Raw genomic sequence first — 16,065 nt, 5'->3', positions numbered from 1 at the left:
GAAGAAAATCCAAATTCCATGAACAAGTAGAACACAAAGATACTTACATGCTATTAAAAAGAAAAGTATTCCTTACATTTGTGTTAACTTTAAAGAACTAGCATGTGGAAAAAAGTAAATCAAACTTACTTAATGATCTTCTACAGAATTATGATTAAACAATTTGTAGAATATTCAAGAAAGCAGACTCTGGCCTCTTCAGGAATCTGCATAGTAAGGTTCCATGGGATATAGCTCTAGAGGGCAAGGGGGGCCCAAACTGTTGGCTGGTATTCATGGATCACCTACTACAAGCTCAGGAGTGTTAGGTTCCAACTAGAATGAAGTGCAGCAGGAGGGCCAGGAGATCTCCTTGGATGGATAAAGAGCTGCTGAGCAAAATTCAAAAGAAAAGAGAGGCTTATAAAAGGTGGAAGCAAGGATAGGCAGCCTGGGAAGAACACAGGGATGTTGTTCGGGAAGCTAGGGACCAGGTTAGGAAAGTTAAGGCCCAGGTAGAATTAAACTTGCCTAGGGATGTGAAAGATAACAGGAAGGGATTCTACAAGTACATTGCAAATAAAAGATTAGGGACAACTTGGGCCCTCTCTGGAAGATATCGGCAGTACTGGCTAACTTGGATTTGGAGAAGGCTGAGGTTCTTAAGGACTTCTTTGCCTCAGTCTTCACTGGCAAATGCTCTGAGCACACCAAACAAGTCTTGGAAGGCAGATGAAGTGACTGTAAGAGTTATGACCTATGACCTTAGGTCCACTGTAAGATAGATGACCCAAGGAACTACAGACCAGTCAGTCTCACCTCTGTGCCTGGCAAAATCTTGGAGCAGATTCTCCTGGAAGGCATGCTAAGGCACATGAAAAACAACAATGTGCTTGGTGACAGCCAGCATGGCTTCACTAAGGGGAAAACCTGCCTGAGCAATTTGGTGGCCTTCTATGACGGGGCTATGGAACTGGTGGACAGGGGTAGAGCAGTTGATGTCATCTACTGGGAATTGTGCACCATCCCACATGACATCCTTGTCTCTAAATTGAAGTGTCATCAATTTGACAGGGGGACCACTTGCTGGATAAAGAACTGGCTGGATGGCTGCATGCAAAGAGTTGTGGCCAATGGCTCAATATCCAGCTGGAGATCAGTAATGAGTGGTGTCCCTCAGGGATCAGTGTTGGGACCAGTCTTGTTTAACATCTTTGTCAGTGACATGGATAGTGGGATTTGAGTGTGCCCTCAGCAAGTTTGAAAATGACACAAAGTTGCGTAGTTCGGTTGATAGCTGGAGGGAAGGAATGCCATCCAGAGGGACCTTGACACGCTTGTGAAGTGGGCTGATGCCTACCTTATGAAGTTTAACCACACGAAGTTCATGGTCCTACACCTGGGTCGGAGCAATCCCAGGCACAGCTACAGGGTGGGCAGAGAAGAGACTGAAAGCAGCCCTGCAGAGAAGGACTTGGGGTGTTGGTCAATGAGAAAATGAAGATGAGCTGGCTTCAGTGTGCACTCGCAGCACAAAAGCCAAACATATTCTGGGCTGCATCAAAAGGAGCATGACCAACAGGTCGAAGGAGGCGATCTTGCCCCTCTACTCTGCTCTCGTGAGACCTCACTTGGAGTATTGTGTGCAGTTCTGGTGTCCTCAACATAAAAAGGACACGGGGCTGTTGGAGCAAGTCCAGAGGAGGGCCACGAGGATGATCAGGGGACTGAAGCACCTCCCATATGAAGACAGGCTGAGAAAGTTGGGGCTGTTCAGCCTGGAGAAGAGAAGGATGCATGGAAACCTCATAGCAGCCTTCCAGTATTGGAAGGGGGCCTGTAAGGATGCTGCGGAAGGACTCTTCATTAGGGACTGTAGTGATAGGACAAGGGGTAATGGGTTAAAACTTAAAACAGGAGAAGTTTAGATTGGATATAAGGAGGAAGTTCTTTACTGTTAGGGTGGTGAGGTACTTGAATGGGTTGCCCAGGGAAGCTGTGAATGCTCCATCCCTGGCAGTGTTCAAGACCAGGTTGGAAAGAGCCTTGGGTGGCATGGTTTAGTGTGAGGTGTCCCTGCCCATGTCAGGGGGTTTGAACTAGATGATCTTAAGGTCCTTTCTAACCCTAATCATTCTATGACCTGAGGAAATGTTTTCTAATATGCTAAACTCAAGAGACCCAGTTTCACTCATGCAGATGCTACTGGCACTCACCTTTAGAAGCAATAAGATTTTATGTATAGAGGGATGTATTTATGTATGTATGTGTGAAAAATAGAAGACAGGCTAAGGGTGAGGACTATAGGGAAAAAGAAACACTCAGTTTGACAATATGCTATAAAGCAAGGTGAGGAGACTGCAGACAAGCCTAGGAAGAATTTCTAAATTTTGCATTAAGAAAATCCTATCTTCACAGACACTTCATAAATATAAGTGGTCAGAAGCAGGCAGAGTAAGAGCTGAACATAAGACAGCTTAAAGCAAGGAATTCCAGGAAAGTGAAAGCAAGAACATTGTTTCTAGAGATGTAATACCAAAGTTTGCATCAAGAAAAAGCTCCTCTGAAGTTGAGAAGACTGTGGCAAAGAAACCACAATATGCAATCTACAGAAAATGAATCTTTTTACCACCTGCCATGTTAAATCTTGAAAGGTTGAAAGTCCTTTTTGGAGAGAGGGAGGAAGCATGCAATTTACTGTAATGCTGTCTGGACAATGCACCAATGGCGTATATCTGAAAGGGTTATTTTTTTCACTTTGCCAGCAGATTCTTATTTACTGTGGTTGCTGAACATCAGCCATAAGAAGCAAAGCCTATAGGCTGATGTGCGTTTGTGAAAGTATACTAATTATTTTAGATTTTACTGCTCAGGAATGGGTATTATGTATCGGTATACAGCCAGCATTGACACAGAGCAGGATCATTCAACAATGGCTCAGCTTCAGACAAACCAAGAGTTAAGAAGTGGTAACATTTGAGCACTTCAGATAATTCAGCAAAAGCACAACTGTTTACACTGTCAGACAGACAGCTGAAAAGGGTGGAATGTTGTAACAGGGGACATAAGTTTTTGTGTATTTATCAATATTATATGATCAGAAAGAGTTAAAGACTATGAAGATTTACCTTGTCCATAATGCCCATTGCCTTGATTTTTGCAGATTCACTACCCAACTCACTAAGCTGATGTTTTCCAAGTAGCAATTCCTGTGGAATCTCATCATCATCACCTTAAAAAAAAAAACAAACCAGCCCTAGTCATATCTCTAATGAAACTTCAAGGGAAGCAGCCAATATGGAAAAAAAAACCAACTGAAGAAAAAGAACTGATTTCCAAATAGCTACCATCTAATAGTTCCAAATAGTTAGCATCTAATAATTCCAAATATTTAGCATCTAATAGTTCCATCTAGTGAAAACTGATAATGACAACTTTTGGTTGTGTTAAATGACTGCTTGTTAAATATGACTGCCTAACATGAGGCACCCATTTTTAATACAGCAAAATCCATTTATTGCAGCTCTTGTGCCATCACCCTTATTTCAGTAAAATAAATCTTAAATGATTATTGTCCTAACTCTAAAGGTCAAATCTGTGGAAGAGCAGTAGATGAAAACCACATATGAAATGAAGCATCTTGGGATACAGCGTGTCTTAATTGTATTTACCTTTAGAAAAAAAACCATGATGCTACAGACAGGGAAAATACCAATGACTTCACTTTCAAATCCAAGGTTGTATACACTACTGCTTTAAGAACTGTAGTGATTTGTTTACTATGCTCCTCCCCTTGTTCTTAATACTGTGACAAAAATGATATGGAAAAACCACCCCAAATGCTCCATTATCCATTTCAATAGACACACACCTTGGTCAAAATGAACTAGTTCCACAGACATGCTAAGCTTTCCACTGAAATGGTTAAGGAGCATATAGTGATTCATTAGCTAAGCAATAAACACATAAAGACTCGACTACCTGAGTTGAATAATCAAACTCTGCTTGGCTAAAAACCACAACAGATGCAAAATTATGTGCCTTGGACATTATTAGCAGGAGAACTATCTTATGTCAGTCTTGTTTGAAAAGATACGTTTGACAGAACAGTAACATTCCCATGACATCTCAAAGAGATATCCTTTCCACTCCAAGGGACTTTTAGTTGTCTCACTATGATTTTTGCAGGAAGGAGGATCTTCTTGCAGCAGCAGGTGAAATTGAAAACCCTTCAAGGTGGAAGCCACATAAAAGCAGTATGCCTAATCATGTGTCACAAGCAATTAAATAACCAGGTAGAAAGTTTGAAAATACTGATATACACATTTTTTAATGTTTCTTTTGTTTCTAATGGGGAAAAACATTTTGCAAATTTCTGGCATATTACCAAAAGCTGTAAAATCCATGTCTTCCAAATTTTCCAAAATATTCTCTATTGAAGCAGTAAACCTTTTGAAAGTTGAGGAATCCATCATTTCTAGTGAAAAAAAAAAGTATAAATAATTAGTTTACATACAAAACACAAAACACAAACTATAGAAAATACATCTTCTAAAATTACCTTCAGGTGTTAGTTTGGGTTCATAAGCTTTCCTCTTCTTTTGTTTTTCTTTTTTCTTCATTTTTCTAGCCACTAATTATGAAGACAAAGAAACAAATAATTTCTCAAAAATTAAATAAAGGATTATTCTTACACTTATATTCATTACTGCATGTAAAGATGGGTTATTTTTAAATGTTTAGCATGTCTATTAAAAACACACTGGTATTATGGAACAAAATTGATTTTTTAAAATGATCTGTTACCCTCACTGAGGCTAGGGGGAGAAGAATAATCATCCATATCAGAGTCATCAGGACTGCGGTTACGGTAACGGCCACTACCAGAAGTCCTCCTTCCTTCATGATAATGACCACTTCTCCTATGATCACCAGAAGATCTTCTGTCATGTTCTTCATACTCCCAAGCTTCATCTCTATCCTTTTTATGTCTTTTACGAGAAGCTAGAAATGAAATCCATTTTCATTATAAATACAAAAAATCAATTTTAATAGTTCAGAATTAAACATCTTTAAATTAAACAATGTGCAGATGTGGCACTTAAGGACATGGTTTATTGGTGGGATTGGCAGTGTTGGGTTAATGGTTAGATTCAATGGTCTTAAAGTTCTTTTCCAACCTATGTGATTCTGTGATTTGCAAGTTAAACACTATTTCATATCTGTTCTGTAAAAAAAGTGAATACTTTCTTATATCAAATTCTGTTATTGCATTATTCTATCTTTTTTTTTTTTTAGCTACATGAAACCTGTAGGCACAGCCTGACACTGTCAAAGACACCAGGAAATACTTAAAAACATAAATTTAGAGGGCATTTATCCTTTTTAAGCGAAGTAAGGAAAGTGGAACAAATCAAAATAAGTTTCATCTTTTCATAAGAGAACACTGAGCCAGTTTCTTCAGTTATCCAAGTTGCAACAATTACTGGACATTCATATTCCAATTCAGTGATTGCTTTGCTTATTTAACATAGCAAGTTCCAATGAAACTTGGTAATCTAGTGGTTTAAAGATACTCTGTTTTGGCAAAACAGCTAAAATTTTGTCTTGATGCATAGTACAGGAAATTCAGAATAAAGGAGAAAGCTGGAGTCACAATTCTGGGCCAGACACCAAGTCAGTACTGCAGAAGGTTATTATAACCTGTTTTCAGACAGGACCAAAAAGGCCAGAAGAACTCAATGTTGAAGAAACTGAGATAAATGTGCTGTGCATATCAAAACAGTTGCAAACATCATATTCTAGACTGAGTAGAGTTTGTGAACCTGCAAAGATAGCCCTGACATCTTGTGTATTCCTACCAAAGTCTTCTGAAGTTTAGAGAGTTATGACTGTATGTGGGTTGTTTCTGAGCTCCAAGTGTTTATTCAGAACTAGAACAAAACTGGTAAGTTTTTCCTACAAAGCTAATTTATTGGGAAGCACAGGAAATACCAGGATATAGTTACACCTGATAAACACACCAGGATACAGTCAGTCAATAGGCAACTCTGGTTCAGAATTAATAAAAAAAGAACAAACCCAAACAAAACCGAAACTGAGGTGATACTAGTGTTCTGTACTGCACCCCAGAGAGCTTTCACTTCTAAAAATGTGGTAAAAAAAGTTTTGCACAGAGTTGACACAAGTCTTTAAGGTAATAATTCAGTTCAGGCTTTGAGTTGTACTATACTGCTTCTCAATCAGACTTTCTTGTGAATGCACTACAGTCATGCTCACGATGCCTGACGTACTAACATTGTCTAAAATGGCTGAGACTTAACTGCAATTAAAGCAATGGAGGGCCATTCCGGATACCTGGAGTGAGTACACTGAAGAAGAAAGTGCTTTAGAAGAAAAGACTTCCCACATCTGAACTGATTCATTTTCCCCCATGAGACAGTAGTTTGTGCAGACAGATGACATCTGTCTCCACAATTTACTGATCATTAGTATCAATTTAAGTTCTGCAGGATGAATTCTGACTCCAGCTACACCTCCATGGGAAAATAATTTCCAGTATTACTTTCCAGCAGAATTTTACATTGACCATTTTTTTACTGTTGTACGACAAAACAGGCTCTGCTACAGTCGTGCTGGCTCTGCAAGGCAAGTAAGACGAACATAGGAACAGCTATTCACAGTCAGTGCTCTATAGAATTTATCCCAAGGTATAGCAAATTAACTAAAAATGTAAGTATTAGTAACATTGCAAGAGTTCCTATCAATTTTATACACAAATAAAAAGTATTCAGAATATAAATACCCAATTTGCTTCTGAATTCTGACAAACATTTATGCAGTAACACATTTAGCACTTATTGTATGAGACTGATTCCATCAATTTTGATTTCTAATAATTTAATTTAATGGAATGTCCTTTCTTCATGAAATGAAATAGATTTATTTTCTTCTATAAAGATGACTATTTCATTTTTTTTTAAGTTCAAGTTTAGACAACAGGAAGAATTTTGAAATATGCATTTATAACAATACAAATCTATTCAGTGTGGTTGTCACAAATATTTAATTCCCTTAATCATTTTGTCTCATTTTAATTCAATTCAGTTCTACAGTATCCTTTGAGAAATATTGCAATTTATTTTAAACCATATGTCCTTACTCAGATGTTCAGAGTGACGGCCAGATCTTGAGTGGTTATAATGAACCTAGAATCTCTCAAAGCATATAATTAATATGAAAGATTTCCTTAATTTGCTTTACTTTTATTTAAGAATTTCAACAGCCACTATGGCTAATTCGTGCATTAAGGTGTATGAAATTCTTGACAATTCTCTCCATTCCCAACCAACTTAAATAATTCTGTATTATTTTTAAATTCACTGTTCCAGATTATTAGCACCATAAACAGGTGATATGATATGGTAAACATAAGCAAAATATCATTAAGCCTTTGCCATAATCAAGATCAATTACAAATCAGCTCCAGATCTCATACTCACACTCAAAGCAGCATTATTCAGTTATAATTAAAAGAAAAACCAAAGTAATTTTTTTCTGCTTCTTTGATAAAGATCAGAGGTATCACTACTACAATTTTTGTGTGTATGTATGCATAAGCACTGCGTAACTGTTGGACAAGAATTTGAAACATATTAAAAAGCAGAATAAACAAATGTTTTTCTTTTAGACATTAAGAAAGATTGAAAAGCAAAACATTACGTTTTACAAATGATCAGTGAAATGTTTATATAAACAAAGGTGGAAAAAGCTTAACTGTGGAAAAAAAGCATGATAAGCAAGATTCCTGCTCAGGTCAACAGCAATATGCACTTCTCCTCCAGCCCTGCGTGGGTAACACATCTAAGATGTTAACTCAGACTGAACTGATTCGTCTGTTTCTAATAGTTTCTTGTTGGCTAACTGGACTACCATAGAGACGAACTACCAATCCTATTATTAGCAAGTAGGAAATCCATTTCTAACCTAGAGGCACATAATTTCTTGACACTTAGGAACTTGATCTGATTGTGCAACAAAATTCCAACTACAATCTTCCTCTCTTCCTTTGAAAATAGTTAATTCAAGAAGAGTATCATCAATAAATGGTATTTTGAAAACCCATCAAAAACAACTCCAGTTTTTCAAACATTATGCCAAAGAAATAATAGAAAAAATTCTTCTAGGCAGTAAGATTTGCAATTTATCATGTCAGAAATCCTTCACTAGTTAATAAAAATAATTTGAAACCTATTTACTGGAATTTTTCTCTGCATACCTTTGTATACAAGTTTTCAGTGCTGTTTTAAAGGATATTTTCCTTAATCTGATTGGCTAAAAATGTTTCATACTACAAGTGAAAAAAAAAAATCTAGGCAGCGGCTTCCCATAAGGTAATTAGGAAAAGAAATTTAAGGTACAGCTGCTTTCATGTTGAGTGACAAAATGAAATCAAGTAATTTTTCTTTTAAAAGAAAAAAATTATTCTTGTCTAAGTAGTTGTCAGGAAACTTGTTTTTCATAAGTTTTTGGAATAGCCAACTTAAAAAAAAGAAGTATCTTTTTAGAAAAGTTAAATATTAATATGTACTACTTACATTCAAAAGCTTCTTCACTGTCATTGTCTTCATCAGAACTGATTTCAGCATATTTTGGTTTCTCATTAACTGTGCTACGTTTGCGCTTGTTCATTTTCACACGTTCACAAAGTGGCATGGTGGATTCAATTTCTGCCAGGAGCTCAGGAGGCAACTCCTTTAACACTGACTGATCTATGCTACCTATTAATGGAGAGTAAGAACAGCAAATGTGAACCTGAAGATAAAAATAAGGGCCTAACACTATAGTCCTTATTCAGGAAGCACTTAAAAGTATATCCACTAATAATATCACAGTTAGATATACCTGGATGTATTTGACAGCTCTTTTTAAAGTTGTATTTATTGTTCATATTACAATTAGAAATTAGCATAATAAACTGCATACACATCTCCTTCCATAAACTATTCTGTCAGGCATATAAACAAATTCAAATTGGTGAAAATCCTTTGTAAAAAGATACCCCTCCTCTACTTACGCAAAATTTAGCCCAATTTCAGCTCATCCTCTGAATTTACAGGTTTTCTAACAGTGTAGGTAAATTAAAAGATTCTTTGTGCCTCATTAATAGTTGTGCTTATTCTCATTCATACTATTTAGTGTACACAAGGCAGTTATTTTCTCTTTTCCAGTAAGGAGGGACAATCTTTGGCAGAACCTCTGAGGTCTTATCCATAAATACAGGCCAAATCATTGGCAACCCAACCTCTGGTTAAGTTTCTTTTTCTGAAGTCCTACTTGCAGTTTTATAATGTAAACCAGATTTGTGCTAGATTTTGTCACACAGCAAAGCTGAAATATTTTTATTTAATATATACCAACAGCTAGCTGGACAACATCATGTTTCTTTTCCACAGAGGTAAACAGGTGGGCAATATCGCACCGTTCTCATCTCACTTTGAACTACGATTAGACCCATATACAGTCAGAATGGAGATTTACAGTCAAAATTCTTACAACTGATACAAGAAAACCAAATTAATTCAAAAGTATTTCTTGGAGGTTTGTTTATTCAACATCTTACCGTTATCTATCAAAGAACCTATTCCACATATTTGAAGATTATCAGACTAAACTGTTAATCTTTTTCAACAACAGAAACAACATCTTTGCCATAAGCACCTTTCTCTCCTTCCAAGACATACTATGTTATTTAGACAGAAAATCACCTGCAAATTGCTGTACACACACACACACACACAATCCTCCAAAAATCATCTTCTGGATGATAATTCACTTTTTAAATTTATTCACTGTATCAGTAACATAACTTTCTAAAATTTATTTGCATTTGTATCCTATCTTCTAACTCAAGATTAGCATTTTTCTTTCTTTTTCTCTTTAAACATCAACTGGAATTAGAAAAGCCTTAATATGAGAAATCATTTCCAGCAACAAAAATTTTTGTAAGTCTCATATATTACTTGTTTCACATATGTCTACATTCATAAAAAATGCCTACAAGCAATGCAAGTGATGATAAAGAATTACTTTTCTACAATTCTTATTATGTTTAGCAAGTCATTTAAGTGCATCTAAAAAGATTTTACTTAAAATATTGAGCTTTTCTAACTGAGACAGGGAAACACCAATAAACTGAAACCAGCAGCAAAATTTGTACCTGCTTCCCTCATGCTGTGGTCACTCTAACATTTGTGTTAAGTTGCCACCCCCAGACAATCTCTACCTGCCAAGGTTACCTATATTCTCAATATGGTTTTTGAAAATGTTAGAGAACATTTCTCAATGTGGGTGACCACACTGCTGTGACACAATTATTCTTTGCTGGCTGGGCACTTGATTGACGGCAGGCAGAAGTATGCCAGCATGGACCAATCACTCCTCTATATGTACCAGCAGCTGACTGGATGACAGCCAGACCTAATCTTGAGGCTGCAGAGCTCTGCACCTGAGTAGTGGTGTTCCCATACTTATTCTCCAATTCTTTCTGTACACCTGTACAGTGTCTGAGGAGGCCCCTTACATTCAGGCCCAGACTACAGGAAAATTCACATCCACATATGTTAAGACAATTTCCACAGGTGAAGTCACTAGATGGCCTCATAATCTGGTTCTCTAATGCACATTCTCAATATTTTGCACTGCTTGTAATTTCATTGAAATCAGCAGGACTACACACATAACATAAAGCCTACAGCAAATTTGGCCAAAGACATCGCAAAAGTCAGCTGTAAGTAAAGGAACAAAAGTTGCATTAAATCTCCAAAGAACAAACAAAAAACACAGGCTACTACCCTCCTGCCTCCAAGGAGTATTTATTCTTGCTTCCCTTACTGATCTTGTTCCCAGGGTAGAACACTAATCAATCTTTAAAAATAAATCAATTGCCACAATATTAATTATACAACAACAAAACCAAACATACAAATAAAAAGCAAGTATTTAAATATTTGTAAAAATAACTTCATTTCCTTCTGAAAAATTTACATTTTTCAGTGCTAAATTCACCTAATGCTTTGTGCTCTCCTGTTACAGATATTCCAGATAACATTATAAGCTTACCTCTTTTTCTTTTATTAGGAAGTATGTAAATATTTCTTTATTCAATTGGAACAGCAGAAAAGAGAACAAATGGAATTATTGTAAAGTTCTGTACAACCTATCTTTAAAGGTTTTGTTCCTGTCACAATGTTCCCTGAAGCAAGTGTGCTGCAGGGACAGTTTCCTCAGCTGCTGAAGACTGTAAGTAACAACTTCTAAAATGAGTTTTACTCATGCAGTACAATGGAGTTAAGCATGACTGCGCATGTAAAAGGACCCCCCATTCTTCCTGAAGAAATACACATTTATTATGTACTACGGGACTCCAAACAAGAGCTTGTTAATGTTAATTTTCCTCCATCACTTTTGTGGCATCAGGGCCACCCAATATTCACTAGAAACATACTAAATTCCTTCTTTTATACCTTATATTTTGTAAGCAAGGAACTGTTTATTTGCTTGGGGTAGCAAGTAAATAGTTCAGAGAATCCAGTCACATGTCAACAACCATTAGGTATAAAAAACATGCTAATGTGTTTTCAGTTTAGGGGATACTTTTAAAAAACAATTAAAATAATATACAGCACAAACCCCTTTGAAAGTATCTACAAAAACATGTACAATCACCATCAGCTTTCCAATTTCTTTGCTAAATTTGCTAAGACAGTTACATTCACCTCTAGTTTGCGTGGCTTTTAAATAGCTAAATACTAAAAAGTTACTGCACAAGTTAATAAGAATGAGCCAAAATAGTAGCTTTCTAAAGAACTGCCTTCACCAATGGAATAATACAATTTTTTACAGTGTGTTATCAGTGTACACAATATGCCTGAAGTGGGCTGTAGGCAACAGAGTTCTGCAGACATCACACAAATTTTCAAAGCTGCTTCAACAATTAAAACAAAAGAAACAAACCAGAAGAAAAGTATCATTACAAAATCTTTGTCTCACTGTAATGAACAGCATGTTAACAAACTCCACATTAATGAAACTGAAGGGTAAGTCAGAACAGCTGTAGAACAATTCATCTCAATGAACTGCATCCATGAACAGCCACTTCTTTAGGGCTTCTCTGAACACACATGCAATGCTTCCCATGAGTTACATACTAGTTGCTTGCTGGAGGAAGAACAAGCTCTTGGGTTTGATGGCTATTATCAAAAGGTTTCTTAGAGAAGGTATTCAAGAACCTTGAGCAGCCACTTGAATATACACTGACCATCAAGATACTTGTTTCCTCACTAAGCAATTCTTGACAAAATTTAATACAGTTAAAGATCAGCCATGGAATATTAGCTAAAAACTGTATCAGTCTGCAAGCTTCCTTCCACATCCTGTTTTAATGTGGGAAGCTTTTCAAAGGGTTTTGCCATGTACACTAGAAAGATTTCTAGAAATATGCAGTGTATGTAGTATTTTCCTTTGCCACATATGGCTTAGAAAAAGAATAGGCAGGCTGAGATGTGATTCAAACTTCAGCATTGCTTTTTGTTCATAACTTTACGGGTACTTTCAAGCTTGTAGAACAGCCTCCAGCTAATATTTAAGCATCTCTAATCTTCAGAAGGATTCAAAATCACTTTGCCTTTAATTGCAAGTCAAACAGATCTCCCTGATCCAGGTACATGGATGTCTTCAAGAGAGGTTAAACATCAGAAAAAAACAAAGGTAACATCATTATGAACTTTTACTGAATCCAATCAATATGGACAGCACATTTTTGTTTTTACATAACAATCAATGTATTCATATTAGTTTCACCTGGCTAGATATAAGAACTTCAAGCAAGTACCTATGGAAAAGGGAATGATGCTTGGTGATGCTTAGGTCAGCACTCATACAGATAAAGGTTCTATTTTAGATAAAGAACTAAAAGAAAAAGTGGGGTATAAAAAAAGTACTTCCCTACTTTATAAAGATGTTTGGAAAACAAACACCCTTTTAAAACAGTCAAGTACTGTTACATTTCAGCACTCAAGTATCACAATGCAAAGGGCCACATGACTATCTGCTGAAAATAAAGTTTACTGATTAAAACGAAAATGTTTGGTTATCCCTCAGGGTGCAAATTTTATTATATCCTTTCTAACAGGATATTCCTAAAAATGCTCCAGTATGTTGAACCAAGTCCTTGGTGATAAGAGTCCCTTGCCCACCAGCTGCACACTCCTCCAAATAATTATGCTCCCTGGAGTTTCAAGAACAGAAAGGGAAAAAGGAAAATCACAATCCTTTTCTCAAATTGAAATTTAAGGCATGAGGACAGTATATCTGCTTGTTAAGACTGAAGTTCCACTTCTAGCTCAATACCATGTTATCAGCTGAAAAGTACACCATCAAATGAATACTGGTGAAAATAATCTGAGAAGCAGTAACATTTACTCTAGCAGCCCTTCTCTTTCCTGCTCCATTGAAGTTTATGAAAGGATATACAGCTACATCCTATAGACAGGATATAACTCTCTACTGAGCCCCTTATCCTCATTTTCTACTACATCCATGAATGGTAACCTCAGCTCACACACCATTAAGAGGCTGGGGAGACTGGACATGCCCTCACTACCACCCAAGGGACTGCAACCACAGGATTTTCCGCTGCAATGAATTTGGCAGGAGGGAGAAAAAACAGTTTTAGGAAGAAATGTGTCATTCCATAGAATCTTCTTGAACACATCTTTCAAAAGATTTTTGACTCATTTGCCCCAATACTGACACAAAGGAAAAGCTCCCAGCCTTGGACTAAAGAAAAGAAGAGGTTCAGAGTCCCTGCTTATACTCTGGTGTCTGTCGCTCTGGGCTTGAAAAATGGGATCCAGCCAGGTAGGTAGATCAGAGAAGAGTTCGGACACAGCAACAGAGTAATTCCATGATACAAAAAAGGTCATCACTGCACAAGGCTAAATAGCACAGATTCAAAAATAATTTTACAACAATACAAAATACTCTTTGAAGTAAGAAACATTTTTTGATGGAGGGAAGAGATTTCCAAAGAGCATCCTGAAAGATCCAGGAAGACATCAGGGAATATACACAAACTGTGCTCTCCAAAGATGCCAAAAGAGAACTCACATTTACATTGTCATCAATTATTGCCTCAAGCTATCTGACTGCTGCAGCACTACAACCACGTTATTTTATTCTTTATTGCTATTCACTGGCTTTTTGTCTTTATGAAAATTGATGAAAGGAGGCTAGAGCAGTCTAGGTTTGCAAGACACACAAAAAAAAAATAGCAGTAATCAGAGCAAAATGGAGCAAGACTGGGAATTAAATGCAGTACTGCACAAAACCCCTGACTTTCATGAATCAGTGACAGGGGATCATTTTTGGATTTTTGCTGTCACTGCTTTTGAATATATGCATTGAAATTTAAGCCAACTCAATTTATTATATTAAAAAGTTCTAGTGTTTTGTACAGTTGCAAAACATAGCATATAATTCTCTGTTACTATTTATGTTCAGAATCAGAAATTTATGATTGGTGTGTTTTCCCAGCCATGTATTCTGATTAACTGGGGTCTCACCTAAGAAAAAAAGATCTTAAAAAAATTCAAATTACACCTCATAATTTTTCTTCCCATAAAACTCCCATACAAGTAATACAATATAACCAAGATCTTTGCGGAGAATAAACACACAAAACAAACAAAACAAATACCATGTTTTACATTTGATCTGTGACTATAGGACGTCAAAAACATCTGCTTTTTCCTCACATTATCATGGAAACATTCTCAGGCTTTACCACTGAGGATAACACATGAAGCTCACCTTGCTTTGCTTCTTCAAAATAATTACATAAGCAACAACAACAAAAGATTGCTGATGTCTCAGCTTTTAATATAAAATACTATGGGAAATTTGCGCAGAAGATAATTAAATAGTACATCTGTTTAAGGAACATTTATTGATAAAACCAACAATAATCTGAAGAACAAAAAACTTCTCATCCTTTTCTTTTAACTGATGTTTCCATGAGGAAAAACTAAATTCCAAATTTCAAGTAAACAGTTTAAATTTTCTTACACATAACCAGCAGAAAATTCCAAGCAACAGAAAAGTTAATTTACCAGATGCAAACATGAGGCTTTTCCCTATTTGTATTTTGCCAAATTAACCCTTTGTTTAGAAGAAAATTCAGACCAAAAATTTTGAACATGTATCCCTGCACATAAGCTAAGAATAACATCCATATTTAGATACTTAGACACATGAATAACTTACATACTTAGACAACTCTGCATATTGTAATTGACATCAGACAAATTGCTGGCCCACATTTTTACTTATTACAATGCATTGTTGCAAAAATTACTTATGCAAAATAGCCTTAGCTATTCCCAGAAGTAAGAGGAACTTGATCAAGCATCCATATCCATGAATCAAGGACAGGTTCAGACTTTCAGCAAATTGCTCTGACAAATTAGGTAATAAATTTCTATCACTTACACAGGACAAAGTAATTTCTCAAAAATGAACTAGTTAAACAATGAACTCTTAAATCTGCAAACAGGCAAAGAATCATACTTTAGATGAACTAAACCACAATGAAATTAGTAGTTTCTGGCAAGTTTATTATTGTGATTAAGAACTAGATGTGCAACATGTGAAGTTCACTCTTAACTACCCAGAGTAAACGTAAGAGCAAGAATCAAAACATTTACCTTAGTGGCAAAGACTAAAGTAGGAAAAAATTAAAGCAGCCACACTGTGCTAAAAATGTCTCCTATTACAACTGATAACAGATGAACAGTGTGCAGTGGCTGAATTCCTGCTGCCTACCAGTTTATCCAAGATTACTTCTGCAAAACAAGTACTAAATATAAAGGTTCCACAGAGTATGTAAAATGCCCATAAAAATCTCAGCACACTTTCTGGGACAGGATGGACACATCATATTTTAAAAGTCCCTGCCATGTAGGAGTGATACATTCTAGTGCAGAGCATGCTAGAGAAATGAGATCTTCCTCGACTTTAATGGGTTAT

At 36.3% G+C, this 16,065-nt stretch overlaps 1 protein-coding gene across 1 annotated transcript in view; it reads right to left on the bottom strand.

The window, feature by feature from the left end:
• NIPBL (NIPBL cohesin loading factor) overlaps window positions 1–16,065 on the bottom strand; it is a 152,613-nt gene that overhangs the window by 35,005 nt on the left and 101,543 nt on the right. Inside the window, 5 exon segments of the mRNA XM_034072647.1 lie at window positions 3,108–3,211; window positions 4,367–4,456; window positions 4,541–4,612; window positions 4,786–4,983; window positions 8,577–8,759. Coding sequence (XP_033928538.1) covers window positions 3,108–3,211; window positions 4,367–4,456; window positions 4,541–4,612; window positions 4,786–4,983; window positions 8,577–8,759 — 647 coding nt within the window.

Source organism: Melopsittacus undulatus, chromosome Z (genome assembly GCF_012275295.1).
Source record: "Melopsittacus undulatus isolate bMelUnd1 chromosome Z, bMelUnd1.mat.Z, whole genome shotgun sequence".
Lineage (NCBI taxonomy): Eukaryota > Metazoa > Chordata > Aves > Psittaciformes > Psittaculidae > Melopsittacus > Melopsittacus undulatus.
The sequence above is the reverse complement of the archived record's forward strand: the minus strand, read 5'-3'. Positions and strand labels throughout refer to the sequence as shown.